The sequence below is a fragment of the Heloderma suspectum genome, chromosome 3 (genome assembly GCF_057233095.1).
Source record: "Heloderma suspectum isolate Gila_16-S chromosome 3, 16-S_ref, whole genome shotgun sequence".
In the NCBI taxonomy this organism is placed as follows: Eukaryota; Metazoa; Chordata; class Lepidosauria; order Squamata; family Helodermatidae; genus Heloderma; species Heloderma suspectum.
In genome coordinates this window covers 17,387,476-17,399,816 of record NC_139460.1, presented here as the reverse complement: position 1 = coordinate 17,399,816, position 12,341 = coordinate 17,387,476, and the positions used below count along the sequence as shown (strand labels likewise).

At 47.0% G+C, this 12,341-nt stretch overlaps 1 protein-coding gene across 1 annotated transcript in view; it reads left to right on the top strand.

Annotated features, from left to right (window-relative positions):
- The window catches only part of NOX4 (NADPH oxidase 4), a 159,250-nt gene that overhangs the window by 110,712 nt on the left and 36,197 nt on the right, over positions 1–12,341 (top strand). Inside the window, exon 13 of the mRNA XM_084841607.1 lies at positions 3,825–3,906. Coding sequence (XP_084697733.1) covers positions 3,825–3,906 — 82 coding nt within the window. The remainder of the gene's footprint in view (positions 1–3,824; positions 3,907–12,341) is intronic.

The following is a 12,341-nucleotide window of genomic DNA, read 5'->3' as shown; positions in this document are numbered from 1 at the left end:
TCAGCTAGCCTGCAGCGGTGGTGGAGGACACACAACTACGAAGCAAAACAAAAGGGTAGGGACCGTAGCTCAATGGTAGAGCCCCTGCTTTGAATGCAGAAGGCCCCAGGTTTGATCCCTGGTATCTCCAGGTGGGGCTGGAAAAGTCCCCAGCTGAAACCCTGGAGAGCTTGTTGACACTGCCCGTCAGTGTTGACAGTGCTGGGCTAAATGGACCGATGGCCTGACCCAGTATATGGCAGTTTCTGAAGTTCATATGGACAGCTGGGTTCAAATCTAGGGATGTTGCTGTCAGGGTGGACACTGAGCCCATAGAGTCCCAGAGTTGTTCTGATTCGGAGGAAGAGCAGTCGCTCCTGGGAGAGGAGCGCGGCCCTTTTTCCCAGGGCCCGCGGCTGACAGAGATTCCTCCCACCAACATTCCGAGATTAGAAAGCAGTCCAGGGAGTGACCCAGCACCGATAGCAGACTGGTTGGATGCGCGGCGCAGACGCAGAAACCGGCGCCAAATGGAGAGCGCGGAAAGGAGGCGTAGCGCCCGGTTGGCGCTCAAAGAACGGTTGCGCCCAGAGGATCCAAGGGAAAAGGGGAGGGATTCTCCCTAGTCCTTATATTCAGGGGTCTGCCAGTAATTGCCTTTCAAACGGGGACCAACTGTTCCAACTTAGGGCATAGGGATGCTGCTGTTCAGATCTAGTTGCTACCTGTAGAGTTATTAAGTTGTAAAAGAAGAATAAAGCTTTGAAAAGAATCCCTTTGTCTGTGTCTGGACTTGGCTACTGGATTAGACTGAGAGAGCCCTCCAAGGAGCCCTTGACAGTTGCAAACACCTGTCTTGATCCAGGAGGCTGGCAAAGTCACCTGCACACACACCCCCTGCTGTGGTACGCGGACAGATCCAGCCACCACGCTCCCTGGAACTCAGCGAGTGGCCAGGAGCAGCCTGGAGTTGTTGTCACTGTGCACACCCCAACCACTCTCACTGTCTCCTCCTTACAAGGAGGAGATGGCTAGAGCAATTGGGGGGGGTGGCACTGAGGACTTGTCTTGCCCACGCTGGCTGCCAAGCAAGCCTTTAACAGCCAGCAGGGGCAGGCTGAGGCTTCAGCATCATGCACGCCCAACTGCCCTAGCCACCTCCTCCTTGCAAGGAGGAGATGACTACAGTGCTTAGGGCATGCGCAGTGCCGAGGACTCCAGCAGTCAAGCCCTTGTGTGCATAAAGCTGTTGTGCTCACAAGGGCTTGACTGCCGGAGTCATAGAATAGTAGGGTTGGAAGGGGCCTACAGGACCTTCGAGTCCAACCCCCTGCTCAATGCAGGAATCCAAGTCAGAGCATCCCTGACAGGTGGCTGTTCAGCCTCATCTTGAATGCCTCCAGTGTGGGAGAGCCCACCACCTCCCTAGGTCATTGGTTCTATTGTCATATTGCTCTAACAGTCAGGAAGTTTTTCCTGATGTTCAGCCGGAATCTGGCTTCCTGTAGCTTGAGCCCATTATTCTGTGTCCTGTACTCTGCGATGATCGAGAAGAGATCCTGGCCTTCCTCTCTGTGACAACCTTTCAAGTACTTGAAGAGCACTATCATATTGCCCCTCAGTCTTCTCTTCTCAAGGCTAAACATGCCTAGTTCTTTCAGTCTCTCCTCATAGGGCTTTGTTTCCAGTCCCTTGATCATCTTTGTTGCCCTCCTCTGAACCCTCTCCAGTTTGTCTGCATCCTTCTTAAAGTGTGGTGCTTAGTGCACAGAGGAGGGGTGGCTCATGCAGCTTGGTGGGTGGGGCTGGGGTGAGCAGAGGGGGTCACCCATGAGCAGGGGTGGCAGTTCGTCGAGCTCCCATGCACCCCAGACGGAGGTGAGTCCTTCCATCCAAATCTGGGATCAGTCTGAGAAACTGGCATTCTCACACCAGTACAGGGATAGCCACAGCGGAGAGAGATGGCACCATGATCAGGGCAGGAAATTATTAAGAGTGGAACCTGTAAGAACATTCAGGATTCCAGCCACATCATCCCCCCACACTCCATGTTTCTATTCCCTTCCTCCCAATAGCGGGTCAACATTGCTTGGCTGCTGAAAGCACACATTCTTTGGGATGTTTGGGGAGTTCCCCCTCTAAATTCTTTTCTTCTGAAGATTGCAAAACTTGGGGGTCCCTCATGCCTACCCTCTTGAGGGTGGGTAGGGCCATTTTCGCTACATAAGCAACGGCACTCACAGCTGAACACTGGAAATAGAGGGAAATATTTGTTTCATATATTTTTTATCTACATACTTTTTCCTCAGAACACGTTGCAGCTTGTGTTCCTTTTTGTTTGTTTGTTCATTCTGTTTGTTTGGAAGTGTTAGTGCCCTCCTTTCCTGTTGTTATTGTTGTCATGTTTGGGGCTATAATACTCTCTTTTTTATTAATTTGAGATGGGAAATCTTTGTTGTTTTTAATTTAAGTTGCTGTTGACATTGGGCACAGTACATTTTGCAATTGATTGCTAATTACATTACTGTTTGCATTTGTCAACTTCCTTTTTTAAAAAAAATCTTGATTATTTTACAAATACAGCTAAGTAGACTAACCCAGAGAAAGCAATTATATTTAGTTCCACAGCATCACTGTGCAGTAGACCAAATAGGAGATAGTACATAACTATTTTCTTGAAGGGTTTCAAAGGTGCTTGAAGTTCTCAGGGGAAAAAAAAAAATCAAATACATAGAACTGAGCTGAAATTTATATTTTTGTTTTGCTTTCCTGAATCCCACAAATTGCCCCACTTTTTATAACTCATGTTCAGTGTCATTTATAAAATGCTTACATATTTCCATCGGTTGTGTGAAATATGCAGTTTTTCTTAGGGTGCAATCCTATGGCCACTAGTCAGCCATAGGATAGGCCATAGGATAGGTTAGTTCCTGAAGAACTGCCCCCCATCCCCTCCCGTGCTGCCTTTGAGGCAAGATGGATCAGCCCCACACTCTGTGCTCATAAGAGCAGCGTGAAGGGGCAAAAACGGGGCATCCCCGGGGGTGGGCTGGGGCTCGGAGGTTGGAAATGCCAGTATGACACATCCTATGTGTTGCCTGGCCGCCGCTTCCCGTGCTTCCGAGGTCCCGTCGAGCCATGAAAGCATGGTGGTGGGAGCGAGGAGGAGATCCGCTCCTCAACACTCCTCCCACCCTGGACTGGATAGGTGGTCACCCCTGGGCTCGGAGGCAACCATCGATCCAGATAGGATTGCTCCCTCCATGTCTTACATCGGGTTGGATTGTCTTTCCAGGACTGTGTAGTTTTCTTATTTGCTTTGCATAAGCTCACACTCCGATGGGCTTTTACCCCCACCCCCAACAGTGGTTTTCGGGGTACAGCCTCGGAAACCGGCCTCTATGCAAACAGTATCATCTCCATCTGTTTGCACAGGGATTGCTTTCCACAGCTGCACCCAGGAAAAATGAGCAAAACTGGATTTTGGTTTGGAGATCAACTGAGCTGTTTCCCAATTTGCGGGGAGGGTGCCGGGAACAGCTCAGCTAATCTGTGAGCCAATCTGACATAATTGGGGGTGGGGAATCCAGTGAGAGAGAGAGACTGATCCAAGGTCACCCAATGAGCCTTATGACTGAGTGGGAATTGGACCTCAGGTCTGCCTGCTCCTAGTCCAATTTTCTAACCGCTACACCACACCAGTTCCGTCTAGGGAATATCTGCTACTAGAGCAGACATGGTCTAAAACTGACGCATGCATAAGCAGACCTGACCTTTTGTAACAAAACACTGCATCATTGTTGTTCTTGTTATTATTTTGTTTATTGTTGTTGTTGTTTTGACAGAGAGATTTCGGGATCTGCTGCTTCTCCATTCCAGTTGGCATTCTGAGATTCTGCCAGTCTTCCAACAAAGGCGTTATCCTAAGTGAGTAAATGTTATCTCTGCCTTGGGAAGAATTAACTTTTTTAAAAAATGTGGGTCCCCCTGTTGTTTTCCAGAAGAGCAGGGTGCAGAAGGGCTGGGGGAGGGAATCTGCATTTCCAGACCGATGGATAAGGCTCACGGATCAGTGTCTGGCAATGCCTCGCTTCACTTGACACCGTGCATCGAAGCGAGCAGGTGTCTTGTCAGGCTAATCCCTCTTTGTGTCTTGCGGGATTCCATCACTTGTGCCGATGGATGGATTCATCTGGATTTCTAACGAGGTATCCGAGGGAAACAGGTAGGTGGCAAAACCACATGCCACAGCCACTGAAGCATGGGAGCCAGCCAAATTAGCAGCCCTGTTCTGTGGCAACCGAGTCATAAAGAGAGCCCTTCTTCGTTAACGATGGCTCAGTCTTAGAAGAAAGAGAGACAGGGATGGGAGACAGAGAGCATCAAGCACAGATCTGTAATTGGAATGCTGCTGTCAGAATGAGGTATTCTTTTTATTGTTACTTTAACTCACAACATGCCAACCATTATGATGTGGAGAGAAGGGGGCTTGTCCTTTGCAAAGGCCCAGGTTTTTTTTTTTCTTCCAGTGCAAATCAGCGCATGATAACTGTCAGTCTGGACACGATGGAGGTGAGGTTTTGACCTCAACACAAGTGCCCTTTATTCAATGGCTTGCTTTGTCTTATAGGAGTGAGTGACAATTATTCACCTACAGGGGAAAAAGTACAGCAGTGTGCCCTGTTAGAGATGTGGGCTAAATCTACTCCCTGGCCTGCCCCTGGTGACCAGTGGCCTTCGAAGATAAAGCCACCTCTTTTGCTTAATCCCGCCCCTTCATCTACATAGCCCCATTCTGGATTCTTCTTTGCTAGAGCAAGATGTGGGCTTGAGCCTCGGCTACATCTAGGAACATAGGAAGCTGCCTCATACTGAGTCAGACCATTGTCTATCTAGCCCAGTGCTGCCAGCATTGACTGGCAGTGGCTCTGCAGGGTTTCAGGCAGGGTTCTTTCCTAGCCCCTGGAGATGCCAGGGATTGAACAGGGCGTGTGCTCTACTGATCTGTATCATCTATCTACACACATATATACACACAAATACCTTATGACTGCCACTATTCATTTCATAAAGTTATTACAAAACGTCATGTACTCAACCCACCATGTACTAAAGTGCATGTATCAAAGGTACATGATTACCTTTGAATAATTGCCTATAGTGAACTTATAACATTAGTTACCGTTGTTATTTCCATTGTACAGGAGTAGGCAACCTGGTGCCATCTAGGTGCTTTGGACTACAACTCCCATAAGCCCTAGCCAGCACAGCCAATGGTCAGGGATTCTGGAAGTTGCAGTCCAAAACATCTGGAGGGCATCAGGTTGAGTACCTCTGCTATAGTACTTTGCAGCGGATCTAGTGCTTTACATCCCATATGTAATTTATCCTCTCAAGAGTCATTTATCGTTGCTTAGTCTGCTGTAACATGCTCTACGTGGGGCTGCCCTTGAACAGTGTTCAGAATCTACGGAGAGTGCAAAAAGTGGCAGCCAGACTTCTTTCAGGAATGCGCTTTATAGGTTATATAGTACTGCTCTTGTACCACCATTAAGTTTGTTTCTGGGCACAATTCAAGGTGCTGGTTTTGACCTTCAAAGCCCTAAATGGTTTGGGGCTAGCATATCTGAAGGATCACCTCTGCATGTGATTTGTGATCTTTAATGGAAGCCCTGTTATTAACCATGAACTATTAACCAGAGAGGCTAGATTGGTGGGTTCTCAAGACAGAGCCTTTTCTGTAGCAGCACCCCAATTGTGGAACTCCCTCCATAGAGAAGTTTCATTGGCTTCCTCTCTGTTATGCTTTTGAAGGGCAGTGAAGACTGTCCGGTTCCATCAGGCTTTTAATGGTGCTTAATTTTATTCTTGCGTTTATTGCTTCTTCTGGTACAGAAGTTTTCCTTTTTAGAGAGCAATCCTGTGGCCCCTAGACAGCGTCGGGGGGTGGGGATAGGATAGTTTGGATTCTTGGAACTAAGGTCAGAATCAGTGCTCCAACTTGGACCCAGGAATCCAATGCCCCCTCCCACTTGCAGCCGGCACAGAGAGAACCACGCAAGCTGCCTCTTCAAGTTTGCAAAAGCGACCTCATAAGGAAGGTGATGGGGGCATTCCTTTGGGCAGGGATGGGAGGGGACTGGGGAGCCTGGCTCATGAGGAATCTGCCGGTCTCCCCAGCCTCCTTCCCTCCCTTCCCCCACACCTCAGTTAGATAGGTGAAAAAGCCCATCTAGCTGAAATGCAGAGTGGGAGGGGTGCAGAGGCGAAAAGCGCCTCCACTTCTCCTCTTGCTCTGCACTGGATGGCCGTAAGCCTCCAAGTTCGGAGGCTTACAGCCATCGCCATAGAACTGCACCCTTAGTTTTGTATTGTTGGTTTGTTGTATATAGACCCTGGGCCCTTGGTAGGGGGACGGCACAATTCATAGGTCTCTTAAATAACTATAGAAGAGTCTTGTGAGGTGGCAAAGCCAAGACTCCATCTACTCCTACCCCACCCTAGGCATCAAGACTTTGACCTAAGTTCATGTCCCACCTCCATAAGATGCTGCTTCAGACTGTTTACCCATCTATCCCAAAACTGCAGACTCTTACCGGCAGCAGCTTTCCATGGAGTCTGGCAGAGAAGGTCACTCACCATCACCATTCACTTGTTTGTTTTAATGGGAGGTGCCAGGGATTGAACCTATGTCCCTCTCCATGCAAAACGTGCTCCCTACCAGTGGAGGGCGGTCACTCCGATTTTGGTGGGGCTGTGAAACCATTCTGGGTTTCAGTCAGAACTAGCCAGAACTCTAAAGGCGCTATCCAAAGTGCTGAACTTTATCCCCCAATGGGTTCAGCACCTTGGATAGCCCCTTTAGAGTTCTGGCTGGTTTATTATTGTTATTAATAACAATAATAGGTACAACCAGTTCTGGCTGGTTGTACCTGAAACCCAGAATGGATTCACAGCCCCACCGAAATCAGAGCCACCAGCCTCCACTGCCCCCTACCTCTGAGCTATGGGTCCTCCTTCAAGGGCTCAGCTGATTATTGCTCATTCCATAGATTGAATTTTATTGTTTCTCTACTGATTTCTCAGTACACTCACTGTATCAGCAACCCCATCTTAAAATGGGAGTGATGAGTGATTGTGTGGAAGAGAGCAAAGTGTTTTAAAGTTCCGATGTGAATGTGGATTTGCATCTCAGTTACGCACCTTCTGTAATCACACCATGCAAGTGTTGAATTTTGGTATGAAATCTTGAGATTGGAAAAATAGGCTTGTCATTGCAAGATTTTGAATGGTCTGTTGGCTGAACATCCCTGCCGTTCTTAGCCCGTTCTCTCTCCCCATGATAAACAAAAGCCAAATAATGTCTTCAGGACAGCAAATATATCCTTTTTGTCTGCCTAGCTCATATGGGTCAGAAAATCCAGCTTTTCTTGGTACAAAATTTAGATTATGTTGGTGCACAACTTTACATATTTTCAAACCAATCCCTGCTCCAGCTTTTATACAACTCTGATGTACATTTACCAGAATAATTATGGGATCAGTCTTATGCACACTTGGGAGTAAGTCCCACTAAACCAAGTAAGTACACATAGAATGCTTCTGCTTGTCTATTATCATCATCACCACCACCACCACCACCACCACCACCACCACCACCAATTTCTGTACCACTTCATGCAGTGTGTGCTTCATCAAACTTATTGCATTCATCCTCACAACAACCTTTATCGTCCCTATTTTTCAGTTTAAATATTTCTTTTAAAATCTTGGCCTTAATTGACAGCACAATCCTACACATGTCTACTCACAAGGAAGTTCCTATTGAGCTCAGTGGGGCTTACTCCCAGGTAAGTGGGTGTAGGATTGCAGCTTAAATTGCATAGTCAAGGGTGATTTTTTTTTAAAGTTAGCTGGGAAAGTAGAAAACCGTGGTTTTTTTTTTTTTTTTTTTGCCAAAAATCTGAGATGAATCAGTGAAGTGGAAAGATGCAAGAAGGCTTTTCCAGATGGCAGAAGCTGAAGGAGAGAAGGTTCTCCAAGACCAAGCTGGTCCAGATTGTGTGGAGGATCAGGGTTGGGGGAGGCTAGCAAAGATGTCCAAAAGAAATCTGGAAATGGGCAGAGGAAAGGGGTACTGCATTAAACCACTGGATGACTTCCAATAGATGTGTTGGAAGCCAACAGAGTGGCTGGATTCTTTTAACGGGTTCCAGAAGCAGAGGCAAAAATAGCAGGTCTGTCGTCTCTGCAAAGGAAACTTGACAGCATTTCAAACTGAATTTGTTTCCTAGTTCATTAACAAAAAAACAGAGGCTATGTACTCGAAGGTTTGAAGCAAACTTTTATTTATTAAAACCCGGGTGATGATCTTGATTTGTGGCACACAGAACCCAGGACACAGAAAGTAACATACTACCCAATAGAGATGTGCACCAGTGCCGCCCACCCACCCCCCTCTTTGACTAGGACCCCAATTCAGTGCTTTGGAAAGTGGGCTGCTAAAAAGGGAAGGCCTGCCAGAATAATGTCTTTAATGCCTGCTTAAAAACCTTCAGCGAGGTCAGCAAGCGCACTTCAACCAGCAGGTTGTTCCACAGCTGAGAGGTGGCAAAGGAAAAGGCCCTCTTGCATGTGGCTGCCAGTTTCACAGTAGGCAGCTGCAGCAGAGAGCCTTCGGAGGACCTTAGGTGGCAGACTGGGATGGAGGGGAGAAGGCGCTCCCTAAGGTACTTTGGACCTAGACCATGCAAGGCCTTAAGGGTAAGAACCAGCACTTTATATTTTGCTCGGAAACAAATTGACAGCCAGTGTAAAGATTTTAAAACCGGTGTAATATAGTCTCCACGGGGTGTCTCAGGGACGATATGAGGGGCAGGTACATCATGGTGCACTCTGTACTTATTGAATTTGGCTGGTACAGAAGAATGAGGATTTCATTTCAGTTCATTTTTTAAATAAGAATTTCCCCAAATCCACAAGGTTCTTCGTATTCAGGAGAGAAAGAACTTGAGATTAAAAAGACAATCGAATGGAGGAGGAAGCAAAAGTGACAGATGTACACATCCCTGGTTCAAACCACTGAAAAAGCCAATGCATGTGCACTTGTTGTTATGGAAGAGGGTTAAAAAGAAATCCCACATGAATGCACTTTCCTTCTACAAACACAGAAATTCCTTGGCCCACTTTGCAAAATTTCATTGCAGAATTTTCAGAAGAAAAGTGTCTCAATTGGTGGTGAATTTCAATGGCGTCGCCAGCCCCAAAATCTATTCCCATACCTCTGAAGGTGTTGCGTATTTAAAAAAAAAAACACCTGTTTTTTTTTTTACTGTATAATTACATGCAAAGAACAGTTTCCCCGTAGTTACGGCTTGGGCTCTCGTGTCTCTGGCAGCTAATGGCTAGATCTGCGGAACGTTTTCAACTCCTTGTTCAATTCTACAGAATCAGTGGGTACCCTCGGTTGCTGAAAGCCACAAATTCTTTAAACCATCATCTCACGCTGCTTAGATTATTGAGCCGTAGCACTCTTTGAAATGATAATGGTCCCTCATTACGGCACAGCAACGGGATTGGCGGAAACTGTACCCTTCTGTGATGAGAATGACTGACAGTTGAGCCTGTGTGTGTGTGTCTTCCATGCAGGGGAAATCAGCCACATTTTGGCAGCTAATTAAAAGAGAAATCATTACATATGTTATTCTAAGCCACTGACTGCCGTTTATAATATAATTTATCTTTTGCAAAGAAAAAGAATATGTTTGCTCATTACAAGAAATGAGTCATTGGCACCACAGCTCATTAACAAACAAGCTGAGGGCAACCGATATGTCCTGACTTCTTCTAGGAAATCCTGCAGCAGTGGGGCACGCATGATGCTAGTAGTGAGAAATTTATGAAACACGGAATTGTACATTCCAAAGGAGGGCTGAGGTGAACGTTCTCCTCAGAAATGTTTAGACTTGACATTTATTTATGTATTTATTTCATTTCTATACCGCCCAGTAGCTGAAGCTCTCTGGACAGTTCACAACAAATTGGGAGGCTCAATGTGTGTCTGGGGGGCAAATGTTTTGTGAGCCCCCACCAACTTTATTACCTGCTGCCACTGCCTATTTGATGGGCCTTGCAGAGGTAGCAATCATAATCCCACATGGAGAGCACCATTAATCCCCCCACAAGCAGGGAGATACAACCTTGTTGTTGTTGTTGTTGTTGTTGTCATTGTCTACTCTTTTCTCAAAAACAGTATATACATTTTGGAACCACAATAACAATTATCCATTAAGGGTGCAATCCTATGGCCGCTAGTCAGCAGCTAGACAGCCATAGGATAGGTTGGTTCCCTGAGAACCGAACTCCACCCCCTCCTGTGCTGCCTTGTAGGCAGTGTGGAACGGCCCCATGCTCCACGCTTGGAAGAGGAGCGCGGAGTAGCAAGAATGGAGCATTCCTGGGGGCACGTCGAGGCGGGGAGGGTGGAAACACCGTTCTGACGCTTCCTATGTGTTGGCCGGCGTCCACCCCCCCCCACTCCTCCTTCCCACAGCTAGACAGCCGAAATCGGCTGTCTAGCCGCGAATGCAGGGCGGATGAAGCGCGGAGGGGATGATCTCCGCAGCTCTCCTGCCCTGCATTGTATAGGCAGTCGCCTCTGAGTTCGGAGGTGGCCACCTGTCCTGATAGGATTGCGCCCTCCAACATAACCGTCCCAAGAAACAACTAAAACAGCAGTGGTGACCATAAACCATTAAATGCCATCAAATCGTTGGGAATATGAAACCAATATCGTTGGTGCCGAAAAGAGGACAATGTCATCTGTGTCACACAGATCTCACTGAGGAGAGCATTTCACAATCCGTGGGCGGGGGCACCACCAAGAAGGCCCTCTCCCTTGTTGCTACCCTTCGAACCTCCCTAGAGAGAGCCCCTCAGAGGAGGACTTGAGGATGTTGAGTGTAGCATATGGGTAGGTTCATACTGGGAGAGGTGCTAACTCTTCCTTCTTTGAGAGCACCCACAGGCTGGCTCAGATGTAACATCCCCAGTTGATGGTTTGGTGGAGGGGAAATGAGCGACCAGCTCAACTGTTCCCTCCTCACCTCTCTGTGGATGGTTGAGAAATTTGCTCTATCAGTGGTTGTTGTTGCTGTTGTTTCAGATTTACCCAATCCAGACCTCCCGGGATGGGACACAAACTTCTCTCCTTTCTCTCATCCCACAGTTCTTAGCTGCTGTCACTCCATCCCTGTAAATGGAGTGCAGGGATAGTTGGGTAGTAGTTTCTGGGAAGGAGGAGAGTAAGAGAAGAATTATTCAAGATGGGGAGAAGCACTGTGGTTGGACTGTTGGACTGGGACTCGGGAGATCCAGGTTCCATTCCCCACTCAAACCACGAAGCTCACTGGGTGACTTTGGGTCAGTCACTGACTCTCAGCCTAACCTACCTCACAGGGTTCTTGTGAGGATAAAATGGAGAGGACGAGGACCGTGTAAGCTGCCTCCTTGCAAGAGGAAAACAGGTGGAATAGAAATAAAATAAATATAAATAAAGTCTGAGCTGGAGAAAAATTCAAGGGTTTGTAATGCTCACCTCCTATTTGAATATGTGTCTTGGTGACATTGCTACTGCCTGTGTCAATCACAGCAACTGTACTATAGAGTGGACACCCCTGCTTTATGTCGAGTTTCCAGAAGGAAGGATACATAGGTCATGCAGAACAGCGGCCTCATAAATAAGTTTGTTTATCTCTTTGAATCAAAGGTGGGGTGAATATCTCTCCCCCCCTTGCTGTGGGATCATTTGTCTCCTGCAAACATTGTGTGTGTGTGTGTGTGTGTGTGTGTTTGGTGGGGTGGGGGATATTTGAGAACTTTAAGGAAATGGGTGAAACTCTTAAGACATTTCAGAGGTGTTGGTCTTCCATTAAATATGAGGTGGCTGAGGTTTGTTTCCCCCCCCCAAAAAAAACCCATTTCTATGGCTTGACTGCTCTGAGCAGTCTGTATAGGTGTGTGTGTGTGTGCGCGTGCACGTGTACGCGCACACGCACACGCACATCATCACCCCTGAAATGTCTTAGAATTCCACCCACCCATCAAAGATTAATTCATACAAATAGTATGAAAGAGAGACAACATTTTAAGGGCACTGGAAATGATTTCCACTTTCTTTAGCTGTCCTGAAAACAAAGTGTTTTTAGGACAGTGGCCGTGTGGTTAAGACCACTGCCACCACACTTTTGAAAAGTTGCCTGGGCCATTAAACTTAAGAAGATTTCTGTTTTTGACTTGTCTAATTTTTTGTCGATAGGCAAAGAACAGAAATTGAAAATCAGATCTGACATGACTCAGTATCC